This window comes from Xyrauchen texanus, chromosome 35, assembly GCF_025860055.1.
Source record: "Xyrauchen texanus isolate HMW12.3.18 chromosome 35, RBS_HiC_50CHRs, whole genome shotgun sequence".
NCBI lineage: Eukaryota > Metazoa > Chordata > Actinopteri > Cypriniformes > Catostomidae > Xyrauchen > Xyrauchen texanus.
In genome coordinates, this window is record NC_068310.1 from 25,268,630 (window position 1) to 25,282,832 (window position 14,203).

Below are 14,203 nucleotides of genomic sequence, written 5' to 3' on the forward strand. Positions count from 1 at the left end.
AAATATTTTTGACATTTTCCCTAGTGGCCACTAGAGGTCGCTAGGATATTTATTTTAGTTTGGCCTCTGTTCTGCCTCTGTTCTCTGTGTTCTCTGATTAATTCCAGCTGTGTCTTGTTACACTTGCTAGTTCTTGTGTGTGTATATACAGTATATAGTCCTTATGTTTTCCCTGTCATTTGTCATGCATTATTTGATGTCTTTGTAGTTTGGTGAGTTCTTGCTTGTTTTGCTTAGTTTTTGTTTGCTTAGTTTAGCTCAGCTCAACTCTCATTCATTTTGACCTTTATGGCTTTTGGTTTTCATTTAAGTGATACACGTGCTACATTTGGGTTCTAATTTCCTACTTGCCAGACACTCATCATTACACAGTTAGTTGTAAATCATTGTGCTAATAAGAAGTACTGAATGATTTGCTTCATATGTGAACTACTGTTTGAGATTGCACTTTTTGAAACTTAAAGGTGAAGTATGTGATTTATTCATTAATAAAATATGACCTTATTTCCCATTTTAACCCGCAGAGGAACTATAAATAAGCCAATCATAGGTTGATTCCCATGCAAAGTGTAAAAACTGTGACACTGTGCCACTATCAATACATTCTTCTGTTTGTTTTAGAATCCTGATAAGTCCAAAAGGGCAACATTGTCTAAAGCAGTGGCATGAGTTTGGGGTGGGACTATCTGTTGGTCCAACCAATGAAGGGTGGGGGGAGTTTTTGGGAAACCTGTTTGAATACATCGTTATTTTTGCAGTTCCGTTTGGTGACTCAATACACAGAAACAACACACATCTCCCTGCATCTTTACACAATCTTTGCCTTACAAAACAATATATCCATTGAAAAATACTCCCCAATGAATATTAATTAGCACTTTGAGGTAGGTTCTCTGTATTTGTAAAAAAAAAAAAAAGAAATTACAATTAATACCTGGTAATTATGTTTAGATTTATTAAATGTATCATCAAGTCATGTATGCATTTACTGAAATCGATATTGAAATCTTGCCAGAAAACCTACAAATAAACACAAATCATTTAGTTTCTGATTGAAATGAAAGCAATGGCATGTACACAAAGAAAATGTATCTAATCTTTTACTCCATCTTTATCTTTTACAGATGTGTATGACTTTCTTTCTTCTGCAGAACACAAAGAAAGATTTTTGGAAGAATATCTCAGCTCTGTAGGTCCTCAAAATGCAAGTGAATGGTGTCCAGAATGTTGAAGCTCCAAAAGCACATAAAGGCAGCTTGAAAGTAATCCATACGACTGCAGTGGTTAAATCCATATCTTCAGAATTGATGCGTTAAGTCTGGGTGGGAAGTTTTTGATGATTCACATTTTTCATGCACATCACCACCTTCTGGGCAGAGAGGAGAATGTATTGAAAAAGGGCTTAAATATTGATCTGTTTTTCACCCATACCTAGCATACCATTTCTGAAGATATAGACTTAACAACTGGATTCTTATGGATTACTTGTATGGCGCTTTTATGTGATTTTTGGAGCTTAAAAAATTTTGGTCACCATTCACTTAAACTGTGAGGACCTAAAGAGCTGAGAAATTCATCTAAAAATCTTCATTTGTGTTCTGCAGGAGAAAGAAAAAATTAGGAAAAATGTGTACATTTTGGGTAAACTAACTGTGGCAGCGGGGGCGTGGTCAAGCGCCCGTCCGGGAGAGAAAAGCGGTAAGGGCGCTTACACCTGAGCTAAATTATGTCTAACACCTGTGTCTAATTGCAGTAAGCATGGGGAGAGCGGCATAAAAGAGCAGCAGCCACAGAGCCTCGGGAGAGAGAGTGCCTATACCCAGACCAGCAACTACGGAGAAAGTGTGCTGTACAATTGTGTGTGTAATAAAAAGTGTGTTAATTAAAGATCCTTACCTTGAGCAAGAAGCTGTTTCCCGTGTCATCCTTTGGGAGCTGTGCTACGCTGGTGCCGAAACCCGGGAAAAAGGAAAATTGGAGAAATCGTCCGAGTATGGAGAAGGGTCGCCCCGTAGAGTCCTCCCAGCTGGCGGAAGTCCTCCCTTGCAACACTCCATCAGAGCCACCAACAATCCCTGCTTGAGCTCCGGCAGGACCAGGATCGTCGATTCTTCGAGATCATGCGGGCTCAAGCAGAGGACCGACTCGCAATCCGGAGCCTCCTCAGCCAGGAGGCCGCTTCAGCCGCAGCCGCGACCCCGGACACCCGCGCCACACTGCCCCCGCCCGTGTTACAGAAGATGGGGCCGGCAGATGATCCAGAGGCGTTCCTCGATCCTGTTTGAACGCACGGCGGAAATTTGGGGTTGGCTGCAAGACCAGTGGGCAGCCCGCCTAGTCCCTCTCTTGTCCGGGGAAGCTCAACTCGCGGCCCAACAACTGCCGGCAACAAACCTCCTGGCTTATACGGATTTGAGGAAAGCCATCATGCAACGGGTTGGTCGGAGCCTGGAAGAAAATTGCCAACTCTTCCGGGGTATGAAGCTGGAGAAGTCCGACCGCCCGTTCGCGTTTGCCCAACGGCTCCGGGACGCCTGTCGGAGGTGGCTGCTTGCGGGGGACCGTGACGTCGAGGGACTTGTCGACCAGGTGGTACTGGAGCAGTTTGTCCAGCGCTTGCCCAGGAGAACGGCAGAGTGGGTCCAGTGCCACCGCCCGGCGTCGCTGGAGGAAGCTGTACGACTCGCGGAGGACCACATGGCGGCGATTCCAAGGGCGGATGAGCCCTCTCTCTCTCTCTCTCTCTCTCTCTCCGAGGCTCTGTGGCTGCTGCCCTTTAATGCCGCTCTCCCCATGCTTACTGCAATTAGACACAGGTGTTAGACATAATTTAGCTCAGGTGTAAGCGCCCTTACCGCTTTTCTCTCCCGGACGGGCGCTTGACCACGCCCCCGCTGCCACACTAACCCTTTAAATTTCTAAATAATACAAAAAGCTGTTTGTATTCGCACCCCGCTTTGAAAGTAAATGTGAACGCACTTTTGCATTTGTTATAGTATTATCAGGAAAGAAGTTTTATTTAAAAAAGTTGTTGTGTAATTTTTTAATCAGTACTGGATTACATTTCTGAAGTAATCTACCCAACACTTTTAGATTAGATTACTTGGTGTATAATTGGTCTATATCCACAGAAACACTCTTTAACCCATCTTTCCTGAGGATGAGTCTGTGGAATCAGAGTAGGAAGTGAAAACTGTTGCACTGATGTCTGTGGCTTATACTGAGCATCCCAAAAAATGTGCACAAAGTACTTCAGAGTGCAGTTTGTAGGAGCAAGTCTGTGTGAAATAATATCTGTAATTCTACGTGTGCAAGTGTATATATCTGTGTGTGTGGGCGATTGGGGCCTGACGGCAGTCATGATTTAGGTAGCAATATCGACCCCCTACACTAACAGACCATGACCTCTTGATTTACTCTATTGCGGTGACAGGCTGTTCCCAGTAGGCCTTTTCTTCAGCCAGACTAAATCATTTTCTACAACCGCATAATGGAAGAGATAAAGTTCTCATCTAAAACTGCACAGAAAAACATGGTGTATTGACAACCTAAACATCAAATTCAAATTTTGAACTTTAGGCAAATTTGTAGTTTTATGTCCTTTTGCCAAATGATAGTTACAAGGTTTTATGGCTGCAAATAGTGGATCGTTACTCTTGGTTCAGAAACAAATGTATTAAATGGATAGCTCACCCAAAAAATTTTATTCTGACATAATTTACTACCCTCATGTTGTTCCAAACTATATGACTTTCTTCCATGGAACAAAAAGGGAGATGTTAGGCAGAACGTTAGGCTCAGTCACTATTCACTTACCCAACAGTGCTCCAGCAAGACCGTCACAAAGTTTACACCTATGCAGATGCAAATATATATTTAATTTATCTGCATTGCCTTAAGTGGGAAAAATATATCAACGGCACATTGTCTAACTGCAGTCCACTGTGGAAAAAAAAATGCTGTTAAAGACAAAGTATAAAGCCATGGGTTTTTTGGTTTTAATTATTCACTTTGTTTTTACAGCAACAGTGGGCAAGTATTCAGCCCTGACACATGAACGGAGGAATGTTTATTTGCTTCAGTTTAGGGGCATAGTGGTTACAGGAACATTGACACATTCCAGTGTCACCCTCTCTCTCTCCCTCTGTTTCTCTGACTCGCTCCATCTCGTGATTGTATATAACACTATTCAACTTCTGTGCACACATTAACTGACACTTTCCATTCTCAAATTTACGAAATGTTAAATTCATAGCCACAATGGCATTGCAATCTTGAACAAGGTTTAGTACAGAAATTAATTAAAAGGAATAGTTCACCCAAAGGAATGAAAATTGCCATTATTTACTCATCCTCTTGTTTTTACAAGCTGTGGTATTTTCTTCTGTGGAACACAAAAGGAGATATTTATATCAGAATGTCCAGACTGCTCTTTTTCATATAATGAAAGTGAATGGTGACCACTAGCCAAGTACTCAGGGTCATGTGGAATATACTATTATGATTCTTCTATGGTGTTTGTATGGAAGAGAGGAGCACAGGCATTCTGCTAAACATCTACTTTGGGATTACATGAAAGATAGAGAGTTATGTGTTACAAAAAGCTATGTATCTATATTTTAAGTGCATTTGATTGCATGCATAATTTCTTCTGTGGGCCCCTCCTCTTTTCCTATCCATTACTAATAGCAACATTGTATAGAAGATGTCTCTTGGCAACAGCTCCTTAACTTCAGTGACACAGGGGACAGTCCACCACATAAGCCACACGTTTCCTCTTCCAGCCTGCACATGTTAGCAAGGGCTGGGAACACCCCCTCTTTTGCACACTAAAAATGGCCCCCAACCTTCACCAACACTCCACTTCACAACCCAACTCTGTAATCACTTCCAGAAGCAAATCAAAATACATTTCAGACTGTTATTGGCCAACCGACAATAATGTTCCACAACGTCAGACAACTACCTCAAATAAATTACAACACTGACACAATTAGAGGTGTGATTTGATGTTTAGAGTTGCACTCTTGAATGGCAGACAGCGAAAGTAGTAATGATGAAATGCTACTTCAGTAGCATCCTCTTTCAAAGGTATTATTTGGTTCATTGGTCATTGGCTAATACAAAAAACACTGTTGGTGAAGTAGATGATTACAAGTGCTTTAACAAAGCCTTTGCTGACATCTAGTGGAAACCACACTGAGCCACAAACGTCTCAAAATCTCAAACTCACTTGCTTCTGTTGGACTCACCAAGCTATCTTCCCTGTAACACAATTTTCTAGCCTTGAGGTCATGAATGCATGAATTAGCTTTTCAGCTTGAGAAACATGTCCTATTGCTGTTGTTGCTGGTGGGTAGCTCAAGTTTAATTTTGTAGCCTGCTAAGCTTTTTCTATTTTTATTTCTATTAGTTTTAAACATTGCCCACCAACACCTACTCAGTTTAGTCAAATAATACATAACTTATATTACACATAGATTACTTATATTGGCATTATATTCATGCTGTATGTATAGCCAGAACCAGAAGGGAACTGACTCCACCAACTGATCCTGTGTTCTTCCAAGTTCTATTTTTCTCCATAAACTAGCATCTTATGGAGTTTGGTGCTCCTTTCCAGAAACTCCCCTTTAAAATGTGGATTCCAGACGCTCCAAAAAAAAAGAGTTAATTGTCCATGGGGTATAGGGAAAACCAGGTTGTTCAGGGGGGCACAAGGGGCAAACAGGCAGTTCATGGGGGCACAAGGTGCAAGGGGAGCAGAGGAACAAGGCAAGGCCAGGGAGGCTTGAGACCAAAGTGGAGCTGGAGGGATGGAGAGCCAGGGTGATACTGAAGGCTCAGAGGACCAAGCTGGAACCTGGGATCCAGAGGGCTGAGGTGGAGCTGAGGGCTCGGAATACCGAGCAGATTGAGGCGGTGGGATTGAGGACTAAGGAGACCAGAGCAGAACAGGCAGGTGGCTAGGAGACCAAGGAGACCAGAGCAGATCAGGCAGACGGCCAGGAGACCAAGGGGACCAGAGTATATCAGGCAGACGGCCAGGAGTCCCAGAGGACCAGGGCAGATCAGGCAGACGGCCAGGAGACCAAGGGGACCAGAGAACATCAGGCAGACCGAGGCAGGGTCAGGAGGCCTGGGAGGCGGTCGCAAGGCCGAGGCAAGGTCAGGAGGCCTGGGAGGCAGTCGCAAGGCCGAGGCAGGGTCAGGAGTCCTGGGAGGCGGTCGCAAGGCCGAGGCAGGGTCAGGAGGCCTGGGAGGCAGCCGTAGGGCCGAGGCAGGGTCAGGAGGCCTGGGAGGTGGACAGAACCGCAGATGGAGGAGTCTCTGGGGAAGCGGGCAGAGCCGCTGGTGGAATAGTCTCTGGGGGAGCGGGCGGAGCCATGGGAGGAATAATCTCTAGGGAAGCAAGTGGAGCCGCTGGCGGAATAATCTCTGGGGGAGCAGGCGGAGCCACTGGTGGGATAGTCTATGGGGGAGCGGGCGGAGCCGTGGGAGGAATAGTCTCTGGGGGAGTGGGCGGAGCTGCAGGAAGAATAGTCTCTGGGGGAGTGGGTCGGAGCCATGGGAGGAATAGTCTCTGGGGGAGTGGGTGGAGCTGTGGAAGGCAGAGTGGGCGGAGCCATGGAAGGCAGAGCTGTGGAAGACTCTGGGGGCAGAGACGTGGAAGACTGGGGGCGGAGCAGTGGAAGTGGTATATTAAGTATGGGAAATTGAACTAGTGTTGAGCAGGTAGAATTCAATGAAGCTGTCAGCTGAGAACATATGAGGCATATATTTCTCAAACTAGAGACTCTGATATACTTATCCTCTTGTTTATTTGTACATCTGGCCTTCCACATCTCTTACTGTCCTTGTTAGAGCCAGTTGTCCTTTATCTTTGAAGACTGTAATGTACACCTTTGCATGAAATCTTCTGTTTTTTGGCAATTTCAAGCATTGTATAGCTTTCATTCCTCATAACAATGATTGACTGTTTTGTGTGTTTCTGTAAATTATGTTTATTTTTTGCCATTTGTTTTACCTAATGTTGACCTTAAGACATGCCAGTCTATTGCATACTATGGCAGCTCTAAAACAAACACAAATATAATGTTAAGCTTCATATAATGTACCAAATAGCTTTCAGCAATGTTTGACATAATGGCAAGTCATTTTATAGAACCAAATTAGCAATTTAGCATGATTACTCAAGGATAATGTGTTGGAGTGATGGCTGCTGGAAATGGGGCCTGTTTAGATTTGATAAAAAAATGACATTTTTCAACAGTGATGGTGCTGTTTTTTACATTAGTAATGTCCTAACTATGCTTTGTGATCAGTTGAATGCCACTTTGGTGAATTAAAGTACCGATTTCCTTCCGAAAAAGCAAAATCAAAAATCTAAAAATTCCACCTTTGTAGGATGGTCAGAACTCCACACAGCCGCCGTGCAACACTCCATTTGAAATGACTGACCTTGACCTCAAGTCTGTCATCTGTTGGGTACAGTGAAAAGGTGACTTCAATAAAGTAAGACGAAAGAAAATAATATGCAAAAATTTCATAAGTAGCTTTGCCACGGAGCGGTCTTTTGAAGTCGAGGACTTTTCTCCCCCACCTTCACCTGAAGTGGAGGAGGGTGAATTGTATTACTATTATGTTATTATTATTCCTCACACGGTCGCAAGACGACATGTACATGAATCTGATGAGTTTTATCGTCAATAGCGCGCGCTCTGTAGGCATATTCATATTTTGCCGCTATATGAAAAAATCCAGCAAAATGCGTTTGTCGACCCCAGAGGATTAACTTTAGCCTAACCATAAATTGTGATTCAAATATATATGATCACTCACCTCAAGACGCCGCTGCGGTGGTAGAGTCCATGCAGGAGGAGCAGCATTTGGCACTGCGTCGCTTTTCAGCGCGAGCTGTTTGGAGAAGCCCATTTCCACCTCCATTGCGTTGGAGAAGCAATCCCGCGTAAAATGTAGTTTGCACACTCCTACAGCTCTAGGCGGGAACTCGCGGTCTTCCAGCCCAAGGACATGCAACCACTGGCGCCTAATTTCCAAGTCTGCTGGAAAGCTATACAGTCCAGCAGTGCTGTTGCAACCAGCAACACTACACCTACGTACCATCCTGACCACTGTTTTGAATACAGATAATCTACGCTAACTTGAAGCTATCCTAACTGACGCATTACTATGCTACTAACTAACTATGCTTCTAACAATACTACACTAACAAATATGCTAATTAACTACCTAGGCTACACGAAATAATCTAAATAACTATATAAATGCTATGCTAAATGGATGCTAAAATACTCTATCCTGATCGTTTTCAATACTCGCAATTCCAACTCCTGACTCGCTACAGTGGTTTTGACGAAACGAGATGGTTTTAATACTGCCATGGGCGTGGTAGCTCGTACCAAGGGCGTGGTGAGCTGGAACCTGCTTACGTCAGCTGTCACCGCTTACATCACGAAGTACCGCAAACAGCCAATAGGAAAATTCAACTGCAGTAGCCACCGTTCAACCTGAAGAGGGCAGCACTCAGACGTTTTTACACCATATATTGTAGAATTAAAACACTTTATACACAAATGTCAAAAAAATTACTTGAATCAATGACCAGTACTAATAAAGCCCCATTCTTACAGATCATTAACTAAAAAAGTTGGTTTAGGGTTTAGTTACCCTTTAAATAAAATTGTAAGGAGTAATAAGTAGGCCTACTATTTTTCTTTTTGGAAATGTAATTAAGTAAAAGTTCACGTATTCTGTTGAAATTGCACTCGAGTAAAGTAAAAATCCCCCCAATTAATACTTCAGTATTTTTACTCAATTACGTTACACCCCTGAAAAATAAAAAATACAAAAAACAGGGCGAGTGGCAACCCTAGGCTGCAACTTGTCCCTTGCAACTTTTCAGTTTAGTTTTCAAATTACATAATTATTTTCATTATCTTCGCACTTGTGCAAGTTTGTATGAGAGGTGCTGTACAACGTCATAGACCAAATGTATTTTTATTACAGTTTTTCTTTCTTTGTAATTTAAGCGAAACGCAGGGGCCTTTATTATGTCTCTCAAAAAAACTTCCGTCGGCTGCTGGGCACTATATAGATGACGTAAATAGGCTTCCGGTCCTCTCCCATGCATCTCTAAATCAAGATGGTGAGTTACCGAAAGCTCAAAGACAGGCAATTCTTGTGCTACGTTTTTATTACTCTTTGCAGCTGCATTTTCTCACCGTTTCTATAGATTTGAGTAATTTCACCCCGTATATAGCCAAACATAATTTAGTTTATTTTGTATTCTATTCGTAATACTGGGTTTAAATTGTCACGCGCGAACACAGACGCATGAGCATTTACTTGCGTTGTTAGCTTACATACATGGGTTACGACATCATTAAACGCGATTAATATCCATCAACAATGGTCGGTAAGTTTTATGAACCATTGTTTATTTAGTTCTTTATGTATGTGCAAAGTAAATTGACCATTTAATATACTGTATGACTACAAAACTCTCCAGCAGCCTATAATTTTGAATGTTATAGGTCGGGGGTCCCCTAATTAGTTTTCATCAAAGTCGAAATTCAGTCAACAATACAAAGTCAAGAGCCACTGCCGTCGATGTATTGACATTTTTTATGTTGCTATTATTATTTTAACATGCATAATTTATTAGTTCCTTTTCTCAGTATTATTAGCCTGTTTTATTTATTCAAACAACATTGTTTTTTGATATATATTTTTTTTTTGATGAATAATCTGGATCTCCATGCGAGTCAACTGTTCCTGCTCCTCTCCAAACGGGATCTACTCCCTGCACTTTCCCTAATTGCAGATTCAATTGCAATATTGTACCTATTAGCATTAATATTGTTCTTAAGGATAATATAACAAAGTATTGCTATAATTTCAATAAAGACAGTGAGCCAATGTTTTCTTATATATCATTTTTAATATTAGGATATGCATTTTATACTGTACAATGTTATTCTTATTTTGCACTATTCAATGTGCATTTTTATAACAGTACCTTGTGTTATATTATCCAGGCATTAATCCAGACATAAGAGTAGTTCGGTTCGGGAGTCCGCTTGGAATATACTCGTACATAAATGCATGTACAAATATAAACTGCATGTATATTTATGCAACTGCGCTCTTTACTCCTCTCACTCGCATAAAAATACAGATTAAATATTGCTCAGAATTCATCAACACCATGGAAAGAACATAATGAAACAGTTATGCCAAATTAAGAAAATTAATGCTTTAACAGTGTTAAATGTATTAATCTCTAACAGCTGACGTTGCGGGCGTGAGAATGGTATAAAATGAGTGGTTCCCAACCCTGCCTGGAGGCCCCCAAAAATACACATTTTGGATATCTCCCTAATCTAACACACTTGTTTCAACTCATCACCTCAGTAGAGACTCCAAGACCTGAATTGGGTGTGTCAGAAAAGGGGGGATATACAAAATGTGCCGTGTTGGGGGGGCACATGTTTGTAGAACCGCAATGGTGCCACCTACTGTTAAGGGGTGATTTTTTTTTTTTTTTACGCACTGTGTGGAGCTTTCATCAGAATTTTGTCTTGCAAAATCAATACGAATTTTGTGTGAACAGGCCTTTAGCGTGGGCTGCCAATTGAGGAACCCTGTTATAGGTAATGACCTAAATATAATTGAGTCTGAATATTTAAATTCACAGCATGGCATTTTGGCCTGGGCAAAATAGTATCTTAATATGAGAAGAAAATCTCTTATGCTTAAGTCATTTCTAAACTGGTGATTAACTTGATTAATTATGTAATATTTACTGTACTAAAGCATACAATTATCATATGTTACCAGAGATTTGGGAAACATGCCAAGTTAAAATACTGGCTTCTCTGAAATCAATGCTACAGCCAGCCATATTCTACTTTGAAATGTCTGTTTCGGGCCGCAATTTGTTTGTTTTGGCCTATGTGATCCCACCGATTTCCCAATAGTATTTCGACACCCCTGGTTGCCAGATTTGAAACAAGTTACCAGGCAAACACAGCGTGCTGCAGCCATGGAAGCCAGCAATACATCTTGCTAACATTGACAGAGGAAAAATCCACATGAGCTGCTTTATAATTTGCAAACAATAAAAACTTTGCAAGCATATACATAAGCTGATTAACTTACAGTGTAAGGCTTGTTGCTTGCCATTGTCTTTTTGCTCGTTCCTGTTGCGTATCCTCAACCTGGCTATGCGTGTGAGCTTAGAGTCTGGTGGGGAGGGAGAGACAACTCTCCAATATTTAGAATTTTGACTGCAGTACCCATTTTAAATGCTTGATGTCAATGTTACATATTGCTCCTCTAATTGCATGTCTATACCTTCCAGACTAAGAAGAGGAGGAATAACGGTCGTGCCAAGAAGGGACGTGGGCATGTCCAGCCCATCCGCTGCACAAACTGTGCCCGTTGTGTGCCCAAGGACAAAGCCATCAAGAAGTTTGTAATCCGAAACATTGTGGAGGCAGCGGCTGTCAGGGACATCTCTGAAGCCAGTGTATTTGACTGTGAGTGAAAACTCTTGCTTTGTGAAATAACTTGTGTTTGGATCAAATTGAGGATACTGTACGTGGTGATTTTAATAAAAACAATGGTGTTGTCTAAACTACTTTGTCCTCCTGCAGCCTATGTTTTGCCCAAGCTCTATGTAAAGCTCCACTATTGTGTCAGCTGTGCCATCCACAGCAAAGTGGTGAGGAACCGCTCACGTGAGGCCAGGAAGGACCGCACTCCTCCTCCACGCTTCAGGCCTACTGTAAGTGCATTATACACATCACATTTCAGATAATGTCTTGTACATGAATATTGCGCTTGACAGCTGTCATATACTTGAAAATGTAATGTTCTAAGAACTTCATACTAATAAAAGTTACATATTTGTTTCAGGGTGGTCCCCCAAGAGCCCCTCCAAAACCTATGTGATCTGGAGATGTTTGCATACATTATGTAAAGAAATAAAAGTGACCAATTTAAAAGAATGATTTATTTTGTGTCCATTGAAAAAGAATATTAATGTCCCCTGCCTTGAGTGCTTGACTGTTTTGTTACAGTGAGGTGTACAGTGCATCTGGAAATTATTCACAGCGCTTCACTTTTTCCACATTTTGTTATGTTATAGCCTTATTCCAAATTGGATTAATTTCATTAGTTTCCTCAATCCTACAAACAATACCCCATAATGACAATGTGAAAGAAGTTTGTTTGAAATCTTTGAAAATGTATTAAATATAAAACGGGGGGGGAAAAAATCACATGTACATAAGTATTCACAGCCTTTGCTCAACACTTTGTTGAAGAACGTTTGGCACCAATTACAGCCTCAAGTCTTTTTGTGTATGATGCTACGAGCTTGGCACACCTATTTTTGGGTAGTTTATCCCGTTCTTCTTTGCAGGACCTCTCAAGCTCCAGGTTGGATGGGTAGAGTCTGTAAACAGCCATTTTTAGGTCTCTCCAGAGATGTTAAAGTCTGGGCTCTGGCTGGGACACAAGGACATTCACAGTTGTCCCATAGCCACTCCTTTTGTTATCTTGGCTGTGTGCTTTGGGTCATTGTCCTGTTGGAAGTTGAACCTTCGCCCCAGTCTGAAGTCCAGAGCACTCTGGAGCAGGTTTTCATCAAGGATGTCTGCATTCATCTTTACCTCGATCCTGACTAGTCTCCCAGTTCCTGCCGCTGAAAAGAATCCCCACAGGATGATGCTGCAACCACCCTGCTTCACTGTAGTGACTGTATTGGCCAGGTGATGAGCGGTGCCTGGTTTCCTCCATACATGACACTTGCCATTCAGGCCAAAATGTTAAATCTTTGTTTCATTAGACCAGAGAATTTTGTTTCTCGTTGTCAGAGTCCTTCAGGTGCCTTTTGGCAAACTCCAGGTGGGCTGTAATGTGCCTTTTACTGAGTGGCTTCTGTCTGGCCACACTACCATACTGGCCTGATTGGTGGAGTGCTGCAGAGATTGTTCTTCTGGAAGAGAAATGCTGTAGCTCTGTCAGAGTGACCATCGGGTTCTTGGTCACCTCCCTGACTAATACCCTTCTCCCTGATCGCTCCGTTTAGACGGTCAGCCAGCTCTAGGACGAGTCCTAGTGGTTCCAAGCTTCCATTTACGAATGATTGAGGCCACTGTGCTCATCGGGACCTTCAATGCTGCAGAAAGTTTTCTGTACCCTTCCCCAGATCTGTGCCTTCATACAATCGGGTATCGGAGGTTTACAGACTATTCCTTTGACTTCATGGCTTGGTTTGTGCTCTGACTTGCACTGACTGTGGGACCTCATATAGACAGGTGTGTGTGTGCCTTTCCAAATAATGTCCAATCAACTGAATTTACTACAGGTGGTCAACTGAATTTACCACAGGTGGACTCCAATCAAGTTGTAGAAACCTCTCCAGGATGATCAGTGGAAACTGGATTCACCTGAGCTCAATTTTGACTGCCATGGCAAAGGCTGTGAATACTTATGTACATGTGAATTGTTTTTATTTTTAATAAAATTGCCAAGATTTCAAAAAGTGAAGCGCTGTGAATGCTTTCCGGATGCACTGTATTTAGTTTGTTATAGATCAAATATATATATTTTGTTTAATTTTATTAGGATTAGTTCCACAGTATGAGTAGACAAAGTAGTTTGATAAAGTAATCTTAACTAGCCCTTAGCTTTCATTTTTAAAAGTGCACATGAATATTTCCCTTACTCAACGGCAATGACATTATACATTTACAAGACATAAATTAAGTCTTAAATGAACTGCACTTTGTATAGGACAATATTGTAACCAACATTAAGAACTTATTGGAATACTGTCAAAAAGGTAATTTTCTTTTTTTGTGGTAGTTTTACTGTAAGTAAATTATTAGATTACTGTTATACTAATGCAAAACTATTAAACCAATAGGCTGAAGTACAATAGACCTTAAAAGAGTGCAGAGGTAGTTGACATGAAAAGTCAAGGAGTGACATCTTGCAGTGTAAAATACTACAACCTCGTTAATTTAGAGATTACATTGAATTTTTGTGCCTATCAAGATTACCTATTAAAGGAATATTCTGGGTTCAATACAAGTGAAGTTCAACCAACAGCATTTGTATTGTGTTGATTACCACAAAAATGTATATTGACTGGCTCCATCTTAAGCAA

General features: G+C 41.6%; 1 protein-coding gene across 1 annotated transcript; it reads left to right on the top strand.

Annotated features, from left to right (window-relative positions):
- The first annotated feature begins 9,120 nt into the window (after window positions 1-9,120).
- On the top strand, window positions 9,121-12,035 carry LOC127628437 (40S ribosomal protein S26-like). Its single transcript, XM_052105177.1, has 4 exons — window positions 9,121-9,169; window positions 11,387-11,564; window positions 11,682-11,812; window positions 11,944-12,035. The coding sequence occupies exons 1-4, from the start codon at window positions 9,167-9,169 to the stop codon at window positions 11,977-11,979; spliced, it is 348 nt and encodes a 115-aa protein (XP_051961137.1). The 5' UTR covers window positions 9,121-9,166; the 3' UTR covers window positions 11,980-12,035.
- Window positions 12,036-14,203: the final 2,168 nt, after the last annotated feature.